Below are 15,938 nucleotides of genomic sequence, written 5' to 3' on the forward strand. Positions count from 1 at the left end.
AAAACAATATCAATTCTAAATCAAAACACAAAATATGGATTCGCGTGACCGCATTGCAAACTGTCGCATACAATGTACTAGATCTAGAATCATTCTAGTGACACTATGGACGATTCGCGCGTGTATTGATATTTTGAATGCTAGCAAACAATACCAATCCAAATGTAAATTCATTTGCTGTACCACGGTACCACAATATAATGATTCCAGTATAGGTACTTTTGCGATGGGGGTAGCGGCCGCCAATATATCATTTGCCCGGGGGGCCGAAGAGTCCAGGGCCGGCCCTGGCTACCTCATCGTGTGTGCTTATACGTCAACATGGCGAGTGCGTGATGTCGAAACGAAAGTAAAAGTGGCCCATCTTCAAGTCGGATTCGTACCGCGGCGGAGGTAATGAGATGTGAACGCAATACGAGACTTATCCACTTCTGCACGCCACGCGGACTTAACGACTTTTACGAATCGTTTAGCGAGAGAAGGGAGTGGATGTGCTCGCTGGGATTGGCACTGCTGGCAGCGTCCCTTCAACGGTGAAGCCAAAACAATCGAATGCGATTTTTTTTTCCTTTTCAAGTTTCTTTTATTTGCTAGTTGGTTCGTAATACATACTTAATTTTCGCAGGCCTGACTCAGGTTGAGAAACCCTGCTACCAATTAGAATGAATCGTTAGGTAAAATGACAACATGAACCTATTAAACACGTTGATACATAAAAATTAAACACTTTGTAAAAAATAAATAAGTCAAACGTAATCATTTTAATATATATGACGTAGCCTACAGAATTAGAGGATACACCATTCCATACCACGTCCATCAGAAAATCACCCTTATTCAAATGTGGGTAAAATTCAGTTTTAACTACATACGATATATATAGTTTTTCTTTAAAAGATTATTTTTTCGACCATGTCCGATCCTAATAGGATCATATCGTCACCGTTCAGGCAAAAGTCACCAACCCTGAAAATGGCAGTTTTGAGTTGAGTATGTCACCCGAAGCGTAAAATTATGTTCTTTAAGATGCAAAACTCACCACGGTACATTAGTTAGTAAAATTTTGCTTAAATCCGAATTATTTCACTAAATGACTTTCGATAAAATCTTAACAAGCAAAAGTCATTATAGGTGAATAGACATTATTGACTATATAAAAAAAATAAATCCTTCGTTATAAATATACAAGCAAAAGTCACTATACTATGGATGGTGAGTTTTACTGATCCTTCTTTTGGCTAACATTGTTCAGATTATTAACAAGCAAAAGTCACCAAACCATAATTGAGCTACCTTGCCTCCTTCAAAACCTTCCAGATGTTTTAATTAGCATCAAACAGTAAAATTACCTTAAAGAAATTATTAAGAAGACATGAGAAAATAATTTAATGTAGATAAAACCTTAAAAACATTAAAATCTGATTTTTCCTGCATTTTCAAACTTTCAAATTGCGATATCTCAAAACTATGTTTTTAGGGTTGGTGACTTTTGCCTGAACGGTGACGATATGTGCCTCCACAGAGAGAGATTTGTATTAACAAATTTTGTTTTTTACGAGAAATGGATGTCAGCCACTTGCTCAACCTATTAGGTCCATACCCTGATTCACACACAAAATAACAATATGTGTGCCAGACCCAGGATCCGAACCTGGGACCCACGGCGTGATAGTCCAACGCTTAAGCCGAGCGGCCACCATGGGTGTTAAAAATAGTCCATACAATTTAATTATTTTCTTTCATTAACGCAGTTTGTAAATTGACCATTATTCCTTATACCTTATACCTACAATTTTGTAATAAGTAATTTTATTTTTTACACACTTCGTTCATGACCACAATAGATGGCATTATGAGACTGCGACCTTCGTCCTTCAATGCGTCGGCAAATAATTTTCAACTATAGGTGCGACGAAATTTCGGACTAGCTGGCAATCGGAGAGCGAAAGTCGAGCTGGGAACACGTCAATTTGTTTTGTGATGGCGACGGGGGAATTAATTCTTAAATCGTGTAAAGATTACTAAAAAACGTTACCAATTTACTTGAAAAAGAAAACATGTCAATGAATATATTATTATTAGTAGTAATAGAACAATAAACATAACATTAAATGGACGCATGTTGACTTTTTATGACAAATTATGTTTTGTTCTGCACGCGTCATTTGCACAATCTTCAAGTCACGATCGTTTTAGACCGTGCCCCAGCTGAAGTAAGCACTGGGGTTTCATCCTCGAGAGTCGACGCTGAAGAGCGAAATCCTTTGCTCGATTACCATTGAAGGACTTTTCGGTCCTTTCGATTTCTTCAGCCATGCAGATAATGGTCGTTGTTTCGGCGTTTTGCAATGAGGTTTAAATTTTTGACGACTTTGAAGTTGAGGTTGCGATCGCTACTGTCGCTAGGTTCCTATATGCGCGGCCGAATATGCAACATGAATGCGACATTCCTACAAGGTTTGATTTATGGCTGTGTCGCAGACGAGAGTTTAGATGTGCGAGCCGGCTAAGATTGTGAATAATGGTCACGAAACCGGTTGATTACATCAGTTAACAAAATATATATTTTTTAAAACTGATTTAACAAAGATTGACAGGCGCCGTTGTCGATAATAATGACGGTGAGTGTGTGCTCGAGGTTGCGCATAAAAACATGACACGCGCTGAGCTATATGGGATCGGGTTGCTGCGAGAGACGAGATGCATTTCGTACCAGCTGATATCACCGCTCCGACTTTTATTTTTACCCAAGTACGACCACTAACGGTTAAAAATCACGTTATTCTTCACGAAAATTACTTCTTGCCTTCATGCTTTTGGGGCGTTTCGCAAAGTAACGGACGAGAGTCCAATATCCAACACCTTTGATAGGCACGATTTTTTAAATAAAAGATATTCAATTTTATTCATACTAGGAATTGCAATTCCGGAATTAATGCTGTATACCGATTAGTGGCCAAGACCCCTAACTAAACGATTATTTAGAGCCTACCTTAATAAAAAAATAACCAATACACCCTCCACCACCCGCCGTGGATTATGCACGACCGCCTTCCACAGCGCTGTATTGCGACATAATGAATATTTAATTGCTCACACAAATAATAAAAATAAATGTTATATTGCATTATACCAGTGGCGAGGAAGTATGCTGTTATACATAGCATTGGCGAAGGGTGGAGGTAGGCTGTTAAGGTCCGCCAAAATAGTGCACACTAAACTTTGTCAGCAGTCATACGCACTTGTTTTCATTGAACTAACACAACAAGTTATTAGAGATAGTGCTAGTTTTTAAAAATCAATTAACCCCTACCTAAACCAACCTAGCTCCACCCTTCGCCACTGGATTATGCCATTTGTGTCAAGTGGACATTTGTGAAATTGGGCAATTCAACGACTATAATCTGGTGGAAAAATATGTCTGCTCGTCAGCGACAAAAGTTGGTTCTTGGGCGGATGTAAATGATAACGAAATAAAAAAAAATATAATGTATACCAAGACAGGATGTTACTGTAAGCGATCATTTAGAGCCTACCTTAATAAAAATAAACGTTATATTGCATTATACCACTGGCGAGGAAGTAGGCTGTTATACATAGCATTGGCGAAGGGTGGATGTAGGCTGTTAAGGTCCGCCATAAATAATGCACACTAAACTTTGTCAGTCACACGTAATTGTTTTCATTGAAAAAAGACTACAATTTACAGATGGTGTTGGTTATTTTTTTTAAATTCAATTAAACCCTGCGAAAACCAAGCCATAATAGATAATATTTGTAAAAAAAATACTCGTCTATCTACAAAATATCTAAAATTATGCAATTAAATCATACATAACTTTGAATATTTTATAGATATAATAATATTTTTTATTCATTAAAGTTTGGTTTAGGCATGGCTTCAAGAATTTAAAAAACGAACCAAGAATATGTGCAATATGTAATGTTGATCCAACGAAAACAAATAAGTATGAATGGAAAAGTGTGCACAATTTTGTCGTATCATCCAAAATATACCAAAACTATTATGGTTTGGTTTTCGGCAGGGTTTAATTGATTTTTAAAAACTAAACAATACTATCTGTAAATTGTAGTCTTAGTTCAATAAAAACAAATACTTATAACTAAAAAAGTGTAATGTGCACTATTTATGGCGGATCTCAACAGCCTACCCGCCCACTTGAACTTTAAGCGGACGCTACTGCATGTTGACCGAGGCTTTGCGATGCAGGGTTGAAGAAGAGAAATTGTTTTTTTTTTATTATTATCCACTCTTCACTACTAATACATAGTATTAATACTATCGACTGAGGGTACTTGATGGAATTTGAATTTAAATTCTAATGGATTTAAGTTTTGTACTATTCCATTTGAGCCGTTTTTTTGCGACCCGGGTTTTCACTTTCGGCATCTTCCGGCAATATGTGCATACTGACAACAAATACAGTTAATTCTAACTTATATAATTGATTAATACAATAAAGTAGGTAAAAGCTTTATCACCTACCTACATATTAAGTCAAGAATAACAATAAAAAATATATCAAACAAATTGTGAATAGTTGAAAAAAACCCCTATCACTAATAATAGTAATAAAATAATACAATCAATAATCAAGCAAGACTCAAATGGCATAGTACAAAACTTAAATCCATTAAGTTTATAATGTTATATATAAATAGTGCATATTACACTTTTGTCAGTCATACGTATTTATTTTCATTGAACTAAGAATACAATAATTACAAGATAAAAATAACTTTTTATATACAACGTTTTTAAATTTTCTGTTGAATCATATAAACTTGACTTGACTAGCTTAAACGATCAAACAAAAATTGTACTTGATAGAAATACTGAATAATGAAATGTCATTTCATATTGATTTCCATAGTAACGCACGTATATATTATTTAATAATTTAGTTGATATGACCCCCTAGAAACCAATAATGGTATCGAAATAACTTTTCATACAAAACAGAATTAACTAAAAATGAATTGAATTCTACTTAAAGATGGATAAAATTTAAAAAAAAATGCATTGACATCGTGTTCTGATATATTCTAAAAGTTTCAAATGTCTAGCTAGTCGGGAAGTTAGTTAAAAATCGATTGCAAGATTTGTACCGGACAAATAAGAATACGACCTAAGAAAAACGTTGTAAAATACAGATGGTGCTGGTTAGTTTTAAAATTGAATTTAACCCTGGGTAAACCAAACCATAATACTTTAGGTACGCTATGTGCGATCCGACAAAAATAATGCATATTACACAATATGGTGTTGGTTAGTTTTTTTTTAAAATTCATCAACCCATTGGAGACAATCGGCGCCAATTTGGCGCCGCCGTTACAGGATGCAGGACATGGTGAAAATCAAACAATTTTATACATATTTAGATTTTTTTTAAAGTTGAAATTACTTAATAATAGATGCAGCTATCATATTACGATGTTAGTTATATAGAGTCCCGTATATTTTTAAAGAATTATTTGATTTATAAAATCTATTTTTATTTAACGTTGTCACAATAATGATCAGTTTGGTAGGTATGAGGTGACAGTAAAAAAACATTTAATGGCTTTCCATCTTCTAAATATCTTGAAGAGTATTATATTTAGCTTCAGTTTTCGTATATCTTTCTTTTACTTCTATCATGGACTTCTTATCAATGTCATTTTGTATTAAAAAAGGTTTAAAAAAAAGCAAGAAGTGAAGTGTGTTTATCTTACTTATCTGGTAAACTCGCCACGCCGGGCCCCTCCTGAGCCCTGTCAGCCCCCCTTGTGAGGGCCATGGTGTTTATACACAAATGCTACGAAATAGTTGGCCATGAAATTTAAACTAATTTCGAGAGTCGAAAATGCTGAACACGTCGGAATACGTCAGGGTGGTACTATTTTTTCATAACGAACAATTCGTCATAATACTTTGCCGGTCAGTAAAAATGGTTTAATAAAAGTTACATTGTTTTGCTCTATGATCCGGGCTTGGAATAAATTTAAATAAACAAAAAAAACAAATCTCACATTTAATAGAACTCTCTTGGTTACCGATTTATTTTATACAAGTCATATAACATGAAGATGAAACTCACCGGTATGTGTTCTCTTGTGGGCCTTGAGATGGGAGCTCTTGGTGTAGACCTTCCTGCACCCGTCTACGTCGCAGGTGTGAAGCTTGCGCCGGACGATGGCCGCCGCCCGGGGACCCGCGGCCTGGTTCGGCGCAGCGGGTTCTTCGGCGTTCGGCGCGGCGTCGTTTTTGTTCACGTTGCTATGATTGTTGTTGATCGGGATGTTCGCTTGGGCGTCTAGCATGCCGCCGGAAGGAACTGGCGAGGGATTAACTCGAGATTTGGACCTATGGATGAATGGAAACATTAAAGCCAGCTGGAAACTGCTGACTACGATTGTTTGTTTTGACATCTCTCTTCTGGAAAAGCGTTGGAGATTGTCATGACCACTTGGGCATGGACATGATGGAGGAGATATAAACTTAATTATCGCATAACCGGTTCTATACAGTCACCAAATATGTCATAATATGAAATAACCTCAGAGTATTAATATAAAGAGAGTGGGTACTATTCGGCAAAATTAATCCGTGTTTCTTGCGTATAACGCACCGTAGAACCTCAATTTTATTATTATTAACTAAACTATGAAACGTTATACCACCATGTTGGTTCTCAGTACAGCTACCAAATTTAAACACAACATAGTAAACCATATTTTATAAGCAAGTACTAAATTATCTAAAAATAATTACCGCTAACTTTATATTTAACACAAAAACAATAAAATTCAGCAAGACGTGCTAGCAGTTTTTAAATGACTATTCATTCAAATCAATATTTACTGGCGACGTGTACAAAAAATATTTAATTCAGCCGTAGAAATTCTATCTCACTCTAACGTATAATGTGGAGATATAATACTTTCTCACTCGCATTTATGGTTCGTTTTTGTTCAGGTTTTGGAAATAACACACTTTTATGGAATGAAGAAATTTATTTGTGACCGAGAAATCTCGTTTCTTCTTCAATTTCTCGGTATTTTTTTTTGGTTGAAGAATCAAAAAAATCGGCGAAAGTAGTAATTTCGTAATCATGTCTATTTTTTGTGAGTTTGAAATGAACTGCCATCATTTTAATGAAATATTGATAATGAAGGATACATTTAATGAAACGATCAGTATCTCAATAAATCAGTGTAAAAATATAAATATAAAAAATGGTAGGTTTTTATACAATTCAAGACAAGGGTGAGTTATTATGGTAAAAAGAGATGACACAGCTCCATAGCCTCAAGATAGTTTTGCACACACTAAAATATGTTATTGCAGCAATTAGAATTGTCTAGAATGGAAAAGATTTTTGGAGCAGGCCAAAACTCCGAATACGACTGCGAAAACTAATCATCCCTAGATGTCGCTAAGTTACATATACCAATACTCTGCATCTGATAATTACAGGTTAGCCTACCATAGTTACTAAATTTTATCATAACATAGTGACATAGCCACTGTGGATATGAGATTAAGATGTGAAAACATCTAAATCGTAAACATCTGAGTCAAAAAATCATATATTATTATGTTGGCTACTTGTTAAACAGTGCCATCACGTGGTTGTCTCCTCTGAGTTCAAATGATATACAAAAAAGAGACAGAACAAGCGACTGTTGCTAAAAAATATATATTAGGTACCTGTGCGTGGGCCGCTTAGTGGCATCCTCGACAGCAATTTCAGCTATCGGTATTTTAATCTTGCAAGGCTCCAGATCCATCTCCACGTCTTCCATCGCCGCGTCACCGCCGAAGTCATCCACGACAACGTCTTCTTCGTCATCATCCTCTTCCACTTTAACACTCGCCACTTCCTCAATTTCTAACTTTTTGCTTGAGCGACACCCAGAATTGACTTGATTATCTGAACCGATGTCAAATTTTATTTCTTCTTTATGTTTCTCTGGCAGAGTTTTGCTAGTGTCGTTCATGTAGTGATGGTTTCTATTGAAGTCGATAACGATTTCGTCAGGTTTAGATGGAGATGTGCAACGATTGATTTCTTCTTTGCGTGATGCAGCTTTCGAACGAATCAGCGGCACTGCCAATACTTCTCTGACGTGTCTTTTGGTCGCGCTGTCCAGTCTCATCATCAAGGAGCGAGCTTCAGCGTATCCTTGCGCGGTCTGATAGTCAGGAATGTCCGTCAAGTTGGCTTTGTCGATTGCTTTTGATAGTTTGAATCTATTGTTGGCGTACGTGGCCGAGTTGATTGATTGTCCTTCGGGTTCTTTGAGGGGTATTGAGGAGGACCTCGCGTATGGCGGGAGGTTGTTGAAGTGGGGCGGGGGATTTCTTGCGGCGAGGCGCTGCTGTGCGTTTGCAAATAACCTGCGTAAACATAGAGGGGAACCATATTAAAAACTTATTTAAAAGTGGACGTGATTTTGCAATGGAATAATTAACTATAACGTCTACATCCGGCACCCCGAAAGAGACAGGAGAGGGCGGAGTGGCGTCATCTATTTGCCAAAACAGTTGCCAAACATTTTTGAAGATGTGGGTTATTATGAAGTGAAAACACGGTATTTGGAAGCGCCGAGTTAGTTTATTCAGTCACTCGATATAATAAAAGATACAAAAAATATTGAGCTAGCTTATGACAAATTATTTATATCCGCAGGAGATAGTCCGAACTGAAGGAGTAAGAGTGCCCGAATGTCTGAAAAAGAAAGTATGTCTCTTCTATATTAAACACCCTAAGCTTCCCGGCCACCTGAAAGTACAAGGATAGAGCATTATGATGAAGGGAGAAATCACGTCACTAGATACGCATTATTTTGTAAACAACAAGTTACTGTTGCCACGTCGAAACATGTCACTATTTAAACTGGCTAAAACTAAAATTACAGGTACTGTCACGGCATCATGATGTCGTCATTTGGCGATGGTAGGTATACGATCAGCAACCAACAAAGTTTTGCAGAAACGTTCTCTTTAAGATGCACGGACATTAATTAACACAGCCTTACCACAAAGTTAAAGTGTTTGCGGGTTGCTTGAAATTAGATATTTGATGGGTCAGATGGCGGTTCATCATCGCATGCGATGATGTTGCCATTAAATCATGTGATCATCTATTAGTCTATATCAGGGGTTCACAAAGTGAGTTTTTGATGTGTCCCACGAGATTTATGTCAAGTATTATTTATTATTCTTCATATCGAATATTAAAAATTACATTTCAAATTAAAAATCCTCTGGCAAGAATGAGGACTTTCACTTGAGGTAGGTATATCCAAATATTGTTCAACGTGCTCATCAAATGGCTTTTTTAATTTGGAAGTAGATACCTACCTATATTTGTGAAAAAAAACATTTTCTACAATGAGCATTAATATATCAAATTTAAGATCAAAGTTAACAGACAACCATATCGCATATGTTTTGCGTATTCACACCACAAAATTTAAGCCTAGATTGCAGGCTTTAGTTTCAAACAAACAATTATTAATTGCATAAATCACGTGGTGAAAAAATTAAACATTATTTTTTAGTATATTAATAAGAGTAATAATAATGTATAATATTTAGTTAAAATATAAGTTTACACAATAAAATATTTTTTTATTTTTTTGCCTTATGTTTTTTAAAAACAGAAAATATTTACAAAAGGGCGGCCCGCCAAATATTTTTGAATTCGAAATTGTCCCTTTGACGAAAAAGTTTGTGAACCCCTGGTCTATACTATACCTACGTCCTACATAATAACTTTTAAGATCCGCAAACTTGACCGCAGGTACACTCTTCAAAATGGTTGCAATTTAGTGAATCAATTATAGTGGTCATAATGGGGACATTATTCGTAAATGGGAGATGAGACGTAAATGAGCAAACCAAACGAATTATTACTTACATTGCGTTTGTCTGCAAAGCCAGGAGCGCTGCTTGATTGCCAATGACAGTGGGCGGCAGGGTCGGAGGAAGCCTCGCGTCGGCCAGACGACGATGCTGATCTGAATAGAGCAACGAAACAAACCCATTAATGATTCAAAATATTAGGAAAAAAATACTGTATTGCTACACCGTGGAGCATCGCGTCAACAAAAATAACATAAATGTAGCATTGGCATAGCGTAACCAATTAACATCGATCACGCCTTTTTAGAAATACATTATAAAGGTCAACATTCTTTATACGTACCTAACTGAAAACATGAAAGTGCACGTTTATACGCTAAATCATATTATTTAAGTACAAAAAAATATATCTACTTTGATATTTCACGTTTGTTCCAACGAGGATGAGTAAGCTAACATAAAAAAAAATTACAAAATCCAAAAAAATAAAAACTTAACAAAACGTAAAAATAAGTAACATATTTGGGTATAATAATTAGCTTTGCTGATCTCCGAGATGCATGTATACAGCAGTGGCGAAGAGTGGAGGTAGGCTGTTAAGATCTGCCATAAATAGTGCACACTAAACTTTGTCAGTCATACAATAAAATAAATTTCATTAAAATAAGACTACAATTTACAGATGGAGCTACTAAAAAACAATTAAACCCTGCGAAAACCAAGCCATAACAGTAAAAAAAAACTCGTCTATCTATAAAATATCTAAAATTATGCAATTAAATCGTAAGTAGGATATTTTATAGATAGAATAATATTTTTTTCTATTGTAATTAAGATTAGGCAGGGCCTAATGAATTATAAAAATAAACCAACAATACCTATACCTATGTGTAATATGTATTATTAATTCAACGAAAACAAATAAGTATGAATGAACAAGTGTGCACAATTTTGTCGCATCGCCTAAAGTACACATAAACTATAATGGTTTGGATTAGGCAGCATTTAATTGATTTTTTAAAACTAACCAATACCATCTGTAAATTGCAGTCTTAGTTCAATAAAAACAAAAACGTATTATTAACAAAGTTTAATGTGCACTATTTATGGCGAATCTTAACAGCATACCTGCACCCTGCGCCACTGGTATTACTACAGTGACAATATTTTTTGTATTAGAGATGAAAGACGTATTGCGACATGTGTGTTGTCCTTTAAATTTGTTTTGCCTTTTAAAATCTGCATTTTGTTCTTCAGAATATTTTGTGATTCAATCATAACATAACATAATAAATCCAGTTATAGAGCCCATGCAATAGCTGCTCATTTTTCATTTCATATAACAAGTGTGTTGTTACAATACAACAACTGTTATTGTTAAACTTGATGTCTATGTTTTAAACCTATCGCTCCAAAAATAAAATAAGTTTTTAATAATGAGTTACATGATATTGACTTTCATTAAGAAATCAGCAATGGAAATGTGAATAATAATGACCACTGTTAATTTCAGTATCGCAAAGAGTGATGAACTACGACTACTTCAACCTTTTCGTATGAATGAAATACTGAGTCGAGAAGACCATGGTGGCTTTTAAATTACTCAGAAAAGCTGGGTAGCTATGATCTAAATGTGAATCGGAGAGAGAGTGGTAAAATATCATGTCTTTTCGGTCCTGTACGCAGTGTATGCGTGAACACTCATGGAATCAACGTTGGTATAACGTAAGTATAGTTTACGAAATGTGGGTACAAAGACCACAGACGCATGGTCCGTATTAGCCGGAATGACAGATTCACGAATATCGAGCTTGGCCACATCATGGGACATCCCGAGAGGTATCAACCTTATCATTCAAGGGTAGATTTCCGTAAGCGAGCCCCTGGCAGAAGATAATTTATTTTTAGTTTTTAATCACGTCGGGATCACCATTGTGGGATTGTTTCGGTAGATGACCAATAAAACACGTGTGAACACTTTTGATTCTGTTCATTTGATTGATTGTTATATAATGTTAATTTGAACTTGTACATTGCAATGCGGGACAACTTTGTATGACTGTATAATGGGCGTGTGCTCTGTCCTGAGACATGCCACAGACTGCTTGAGACGGGACGCTACACATGTACGTTAAGTATATGAGGACAATTAGAAAATTCACTTTTCTAATCAGTAATTCTGTTGATAATCAGTTTATGGAATATTGCCTTTCAGCCCCTTTTCAGATCAATCCATTATTATTTTCATGAAAAACTGGTCACCGTACATGCATTGGGAGGTCATCTTTTGACCCAAATGCGCGAGCTTAAAAATAACTCGCTGCATGCTTATTCTGTAAATTTTATGCAGACTTCGCAATTGCCAGAGTTACTGTAACCTGGTCGACATTTTGCGTTGAGATATTTTATCATTTATTGAGGATTATAGTTTGCATATTTTTCTATACCTAGAGATAAATATCCAAGGATCCGAGCCGCTGGCATTAATCCTATGTGAATCGAAACCAAGACGAGCTACCGTTTAACTAGCTTGTTATTAATTGCAGGGGGGCTGTCATACAACAAACGATGTGTTCACGGTCTGGACTTACGATACAATTGAAAAAAAATCACCGAAGAATAACCATACGTCGTCATTTTATAAAACTGACGAAACTCGTGACGAGACAATTGATTATGATTATCATCACAACATTACCAAACAATAAAAGCGAAATGACCACGTTCTTTTATAGCAAATAGCTAGTACCTATTACAATGGATGCATTTCCGAATAACGCAGTAACATAAAGTAAACACAAAGTATGATAAAAACATCCTTACAATGTGATATTGTTTTTTTTTTTTTGCCGGCGATCAATTTTATTATTGTCAGAGCGGTTGACTTTCCGTAAAGCCATTTCACAGGCTACATTTATATTATAATGTGAATGTTTTGGTATATAAGACAATCCTCAAGTTTCATGTTCAAAATAATCACTGCCGAAGTTGTGCGTAGGTGTCGTTCTTGTTTATAGTATCAAAGATTCGCATTAACCGTGTTTAGGAAAAAGGGCGTAACACTCACAGAACAAATTAAAAAAAAAAGAGTTTTTTGAATTATTTTGGTTTAATATTAAAAAAAATAGACACAGACATTGGGTGCATGATGATTGATGATTTGGTGTAATATATTTTCGATCTAATAAAAATTAAAGAAGTTATTACAGAAAAACCATTAAAATTGAGGGTAAATGCTTTTTTCCTTAAATTAAAACTTAATTAATGCTCAATTAAAACCTGAATTTAGATAATAATTCGGCATTTGCGGCTTACTTCCTTTTTACAGAACGTGTATTTAGTTGTATACATTGTTAATATCTAATAAAAGCACTTTTAGAAAAATCGAGGGTTACGCCCTTTTTCCTAAACACATTCGGCATGATTTATGTCATTAAGCGTAGTTTGGGTCTTGCAAGTTTTCACCCCCGGCTGGTTTGCTTCTCCCTGGTTTGGCTTTACTCCAGACTACTTTTATTACCCCCCCCCCCCTCACCATCGCGAGTGCAAATCCAATTTGACGGTTGTTTGAGGCATTGAAATAGTATAGTCGGCAACGGTCAGTTTCCTAATCATTTCTACGGCTTCTCGGACATACATACAAACACCTACGAATTGGTCATTCCTATGCCGGCTCGCCGATCACCGCATTCAAATATCTATACGTTTCGAAGGCTACGCGTGACTGTCGCTAGGTATATGTGCGCGGTCTTCACAAGCAACACTGGATCTCAGTTCTCGGAAGATTTTTCGGCACACGAGACGAGTTTTGATGTGAGAGCCGGATTAGTGGGCCCAATGACATTAATATGGACGAAGCATCTGGAAAAAAATGACACTTACTTTTTTGTCGGGTCTGCCGAATGGCATAATCTGTTCTAACGCCATTACAATAAAGGTGATATTGCTATAAATTCCCGATGCTTTTTGTCCGGTCTGCCGAATGGTTCGGTTCGAACGGGTTCGCTCAAATGAACATTGACAATAGAAACACTGTTCTAACGCCATTACAATAAAGGTGATATTGCTATAATTCTCCAATGTGTGATATCGCATAATGGAAATTGCGTGACGTCTACCTATACATGTGCGAATGTTGCTATGCGCTAATTTACTTGCTAGCTACTGTACTGAGTGCGTTGTCCATTAATAATGTCAATGAGTGGGCCCTATAGTATACACTATGAGATTATAATATTGAATTTTAGATGAAAGGTCGGGCCGCTAGCATAATTGGCGCACGCCGTTTGACCAAAAGTCGCAACAACCTTAACCTTCCTCAATCGATTAGGGAAGTAGGTAGCAAGTTATAAAATTCTTCATCTGTTTTAATTTCGCATTATTTACCGTTACCTGGAAGTAATTCTGACGTCCAAAAGTTATCAGTTGAACATTAAATTAAAATTATAAGTTAAGCAGGTACGGCGACAGTTGCGCGGAAGTAAGCATAATCGTGTAACGCTTGACGTTTCGTATCGCAAAAAATCCGCGAATGTATGAGGATTAAATTGGTAATCAGCGGATAGATGCCGCATGCAGAGATTAAGGTCACAAAATGGCGACCTCGGCAACGCGAACCTTAACGGGAGAGGCGAGAGGCAGGTGTGCAGGCTTTATACAACATTTTACAGAACCATAATACCGACATCAATAGAATTACACATTATCGTATCACGGACAATTTACAACATATTGTGCGATATGTCGCTATGTACTTGCGTGTGAAAACACAATGTTAATGCTCAGCAAAGGGCCATTGGGTTGATTAATGATCGCGGAGTCTTTTAAAATGGTCAAAGACCAAGAACATTATATTGAATTGGAGATTTGACCTCATGCATGTCTAATCCGAAACGATAATAACACTTCCACGACGACACGATGTAACATGTTCCTTTGCCGAGAGAATGAACGACATTATTGTCATATCTTATTATGCATATTGGTTTAAACCAGGATGATATCACACGACCGGTCAAAAACAATAACGTAAATCGATGGCCTAATGTTAATATCCCGTATCTGACTATAGTTCACACAATATGTTGTAACTACATAGTATGACAATAACACGTAACGTAAAAAAAGGTAAAGCAAAGCACATAACGCCTAATTTATAATGATATCATCCAATAAAATGTGGTATTATAATACTTATATAAAGATAAACATCCAAATTTCATATATTACTTACTGTTTTACCTTTTAAATAATTAGAAAATGACATTTTGAAGCTGAATTCAACACACGTCATGCAACACGCTTGACAGCTTAGAGGCAAGATACGGGCTATTACAGTTTTATTCCTGCAATGTCCAGATACGCGAAATTACTAAAACGGCTGTATCATTTTTGTTAAAATAACTACAGATATGGGAATTTCGCTGTCGATGGCAGTATTTTTGTTGTTTTTTAGTACATCAAAAAGTCATTTTCGTCATATAGGTCAGATACGGGGTATTGACGTTAGATCATCGAAATAATGAAACTACAACGAAGGTAAGTAGATACGTCAAATTATTGGGTCCGTAATGGCGACTAATATTTGTTTAATAATCTGATAATACTTAGTTTTTAAGCATACAAAAATAATATCTAAAATATAACTGAACACTCCATATTATGAAGGTATAAAAATTAGGTATAACTCGTTAACTTTGTATTGAAGTTTTCGGCACAATCGTTGATATTATATTATATTACTGTGAATACAGTAACCACCTAGAACGCTTAAAAAAATCAAGTACTATCAATCTAAAAACCCATCGATTCATTGCGTCGGATTTTATGCGGTTAAAACCACTCTAAGAAATTTTAATGTTTTGATTATATCCTATCTTGATTACAAGAATAAAAAAATATATATTGGCAGCCCTGAGTGACTTTGCTAAAAGTAAGAAAGTTCTTGAGTGGGTGAGTAGGTACGTACCTACTTCTTGCACTGTGAACCACGCCCGTAACATAACGTCATAACGTTCAACTGCCAATGCAGGGATAATCAACCAAGACAACAAAATATTTTTTC

The 15,938-nt window shown here is 35.9% G+C and overlaps 1 protein-coding gene across 2 annotated transcripts in view; it reads right to left on the reverse strand.

Moving 5' to 3' along the window:
• Positions 1 to 15,938, reverse strand: part of LOC147065133 (uncharacterized) — a 97,442-nt gene that overhangs the window by 5,512 nt on the left and 75,992 nt on the right. For both annotated transcript variants that reach the window (XM_085956712.1, XM_085956713.1), the window contains exons 5-7: positions 9,930 to 10,029; positions 7,715 to 8,404; positions 6,102 to 6,367 (exon numbers count right to left, since the gene is read on the reverse strand). In XM_085956712.1, the coding sequence (XP_085812838.1) occupies positions 6,102 to 6,367; positions 7,715 to 8,404; positions 9,930 to 10,029 (1,056 nt within the window). The remainder of the gene's footprint in view (positions 1 to 6,101; positions 6,368 to 7,714; positions 8,405 to 9,929; positions 10,030 to 15,938) is intronic.

This window comes from Rhyacophila brunnea, unplaced genomic scaffold (assembly GCF_057557595.1).
Source record: "Rhyacophila brunnea isolate RB1 unplaced genomic scaffold, BYU_Rbru_1.0 scaffold_6, whole genome shotgun sequence".
Lineage (NCBI taxonomy): Eukaryota > Metazoa > Arthropoda > Insecta > Trichoptera > Rhyacophilidae > Rhyacophila > Rhyacophila brunnea.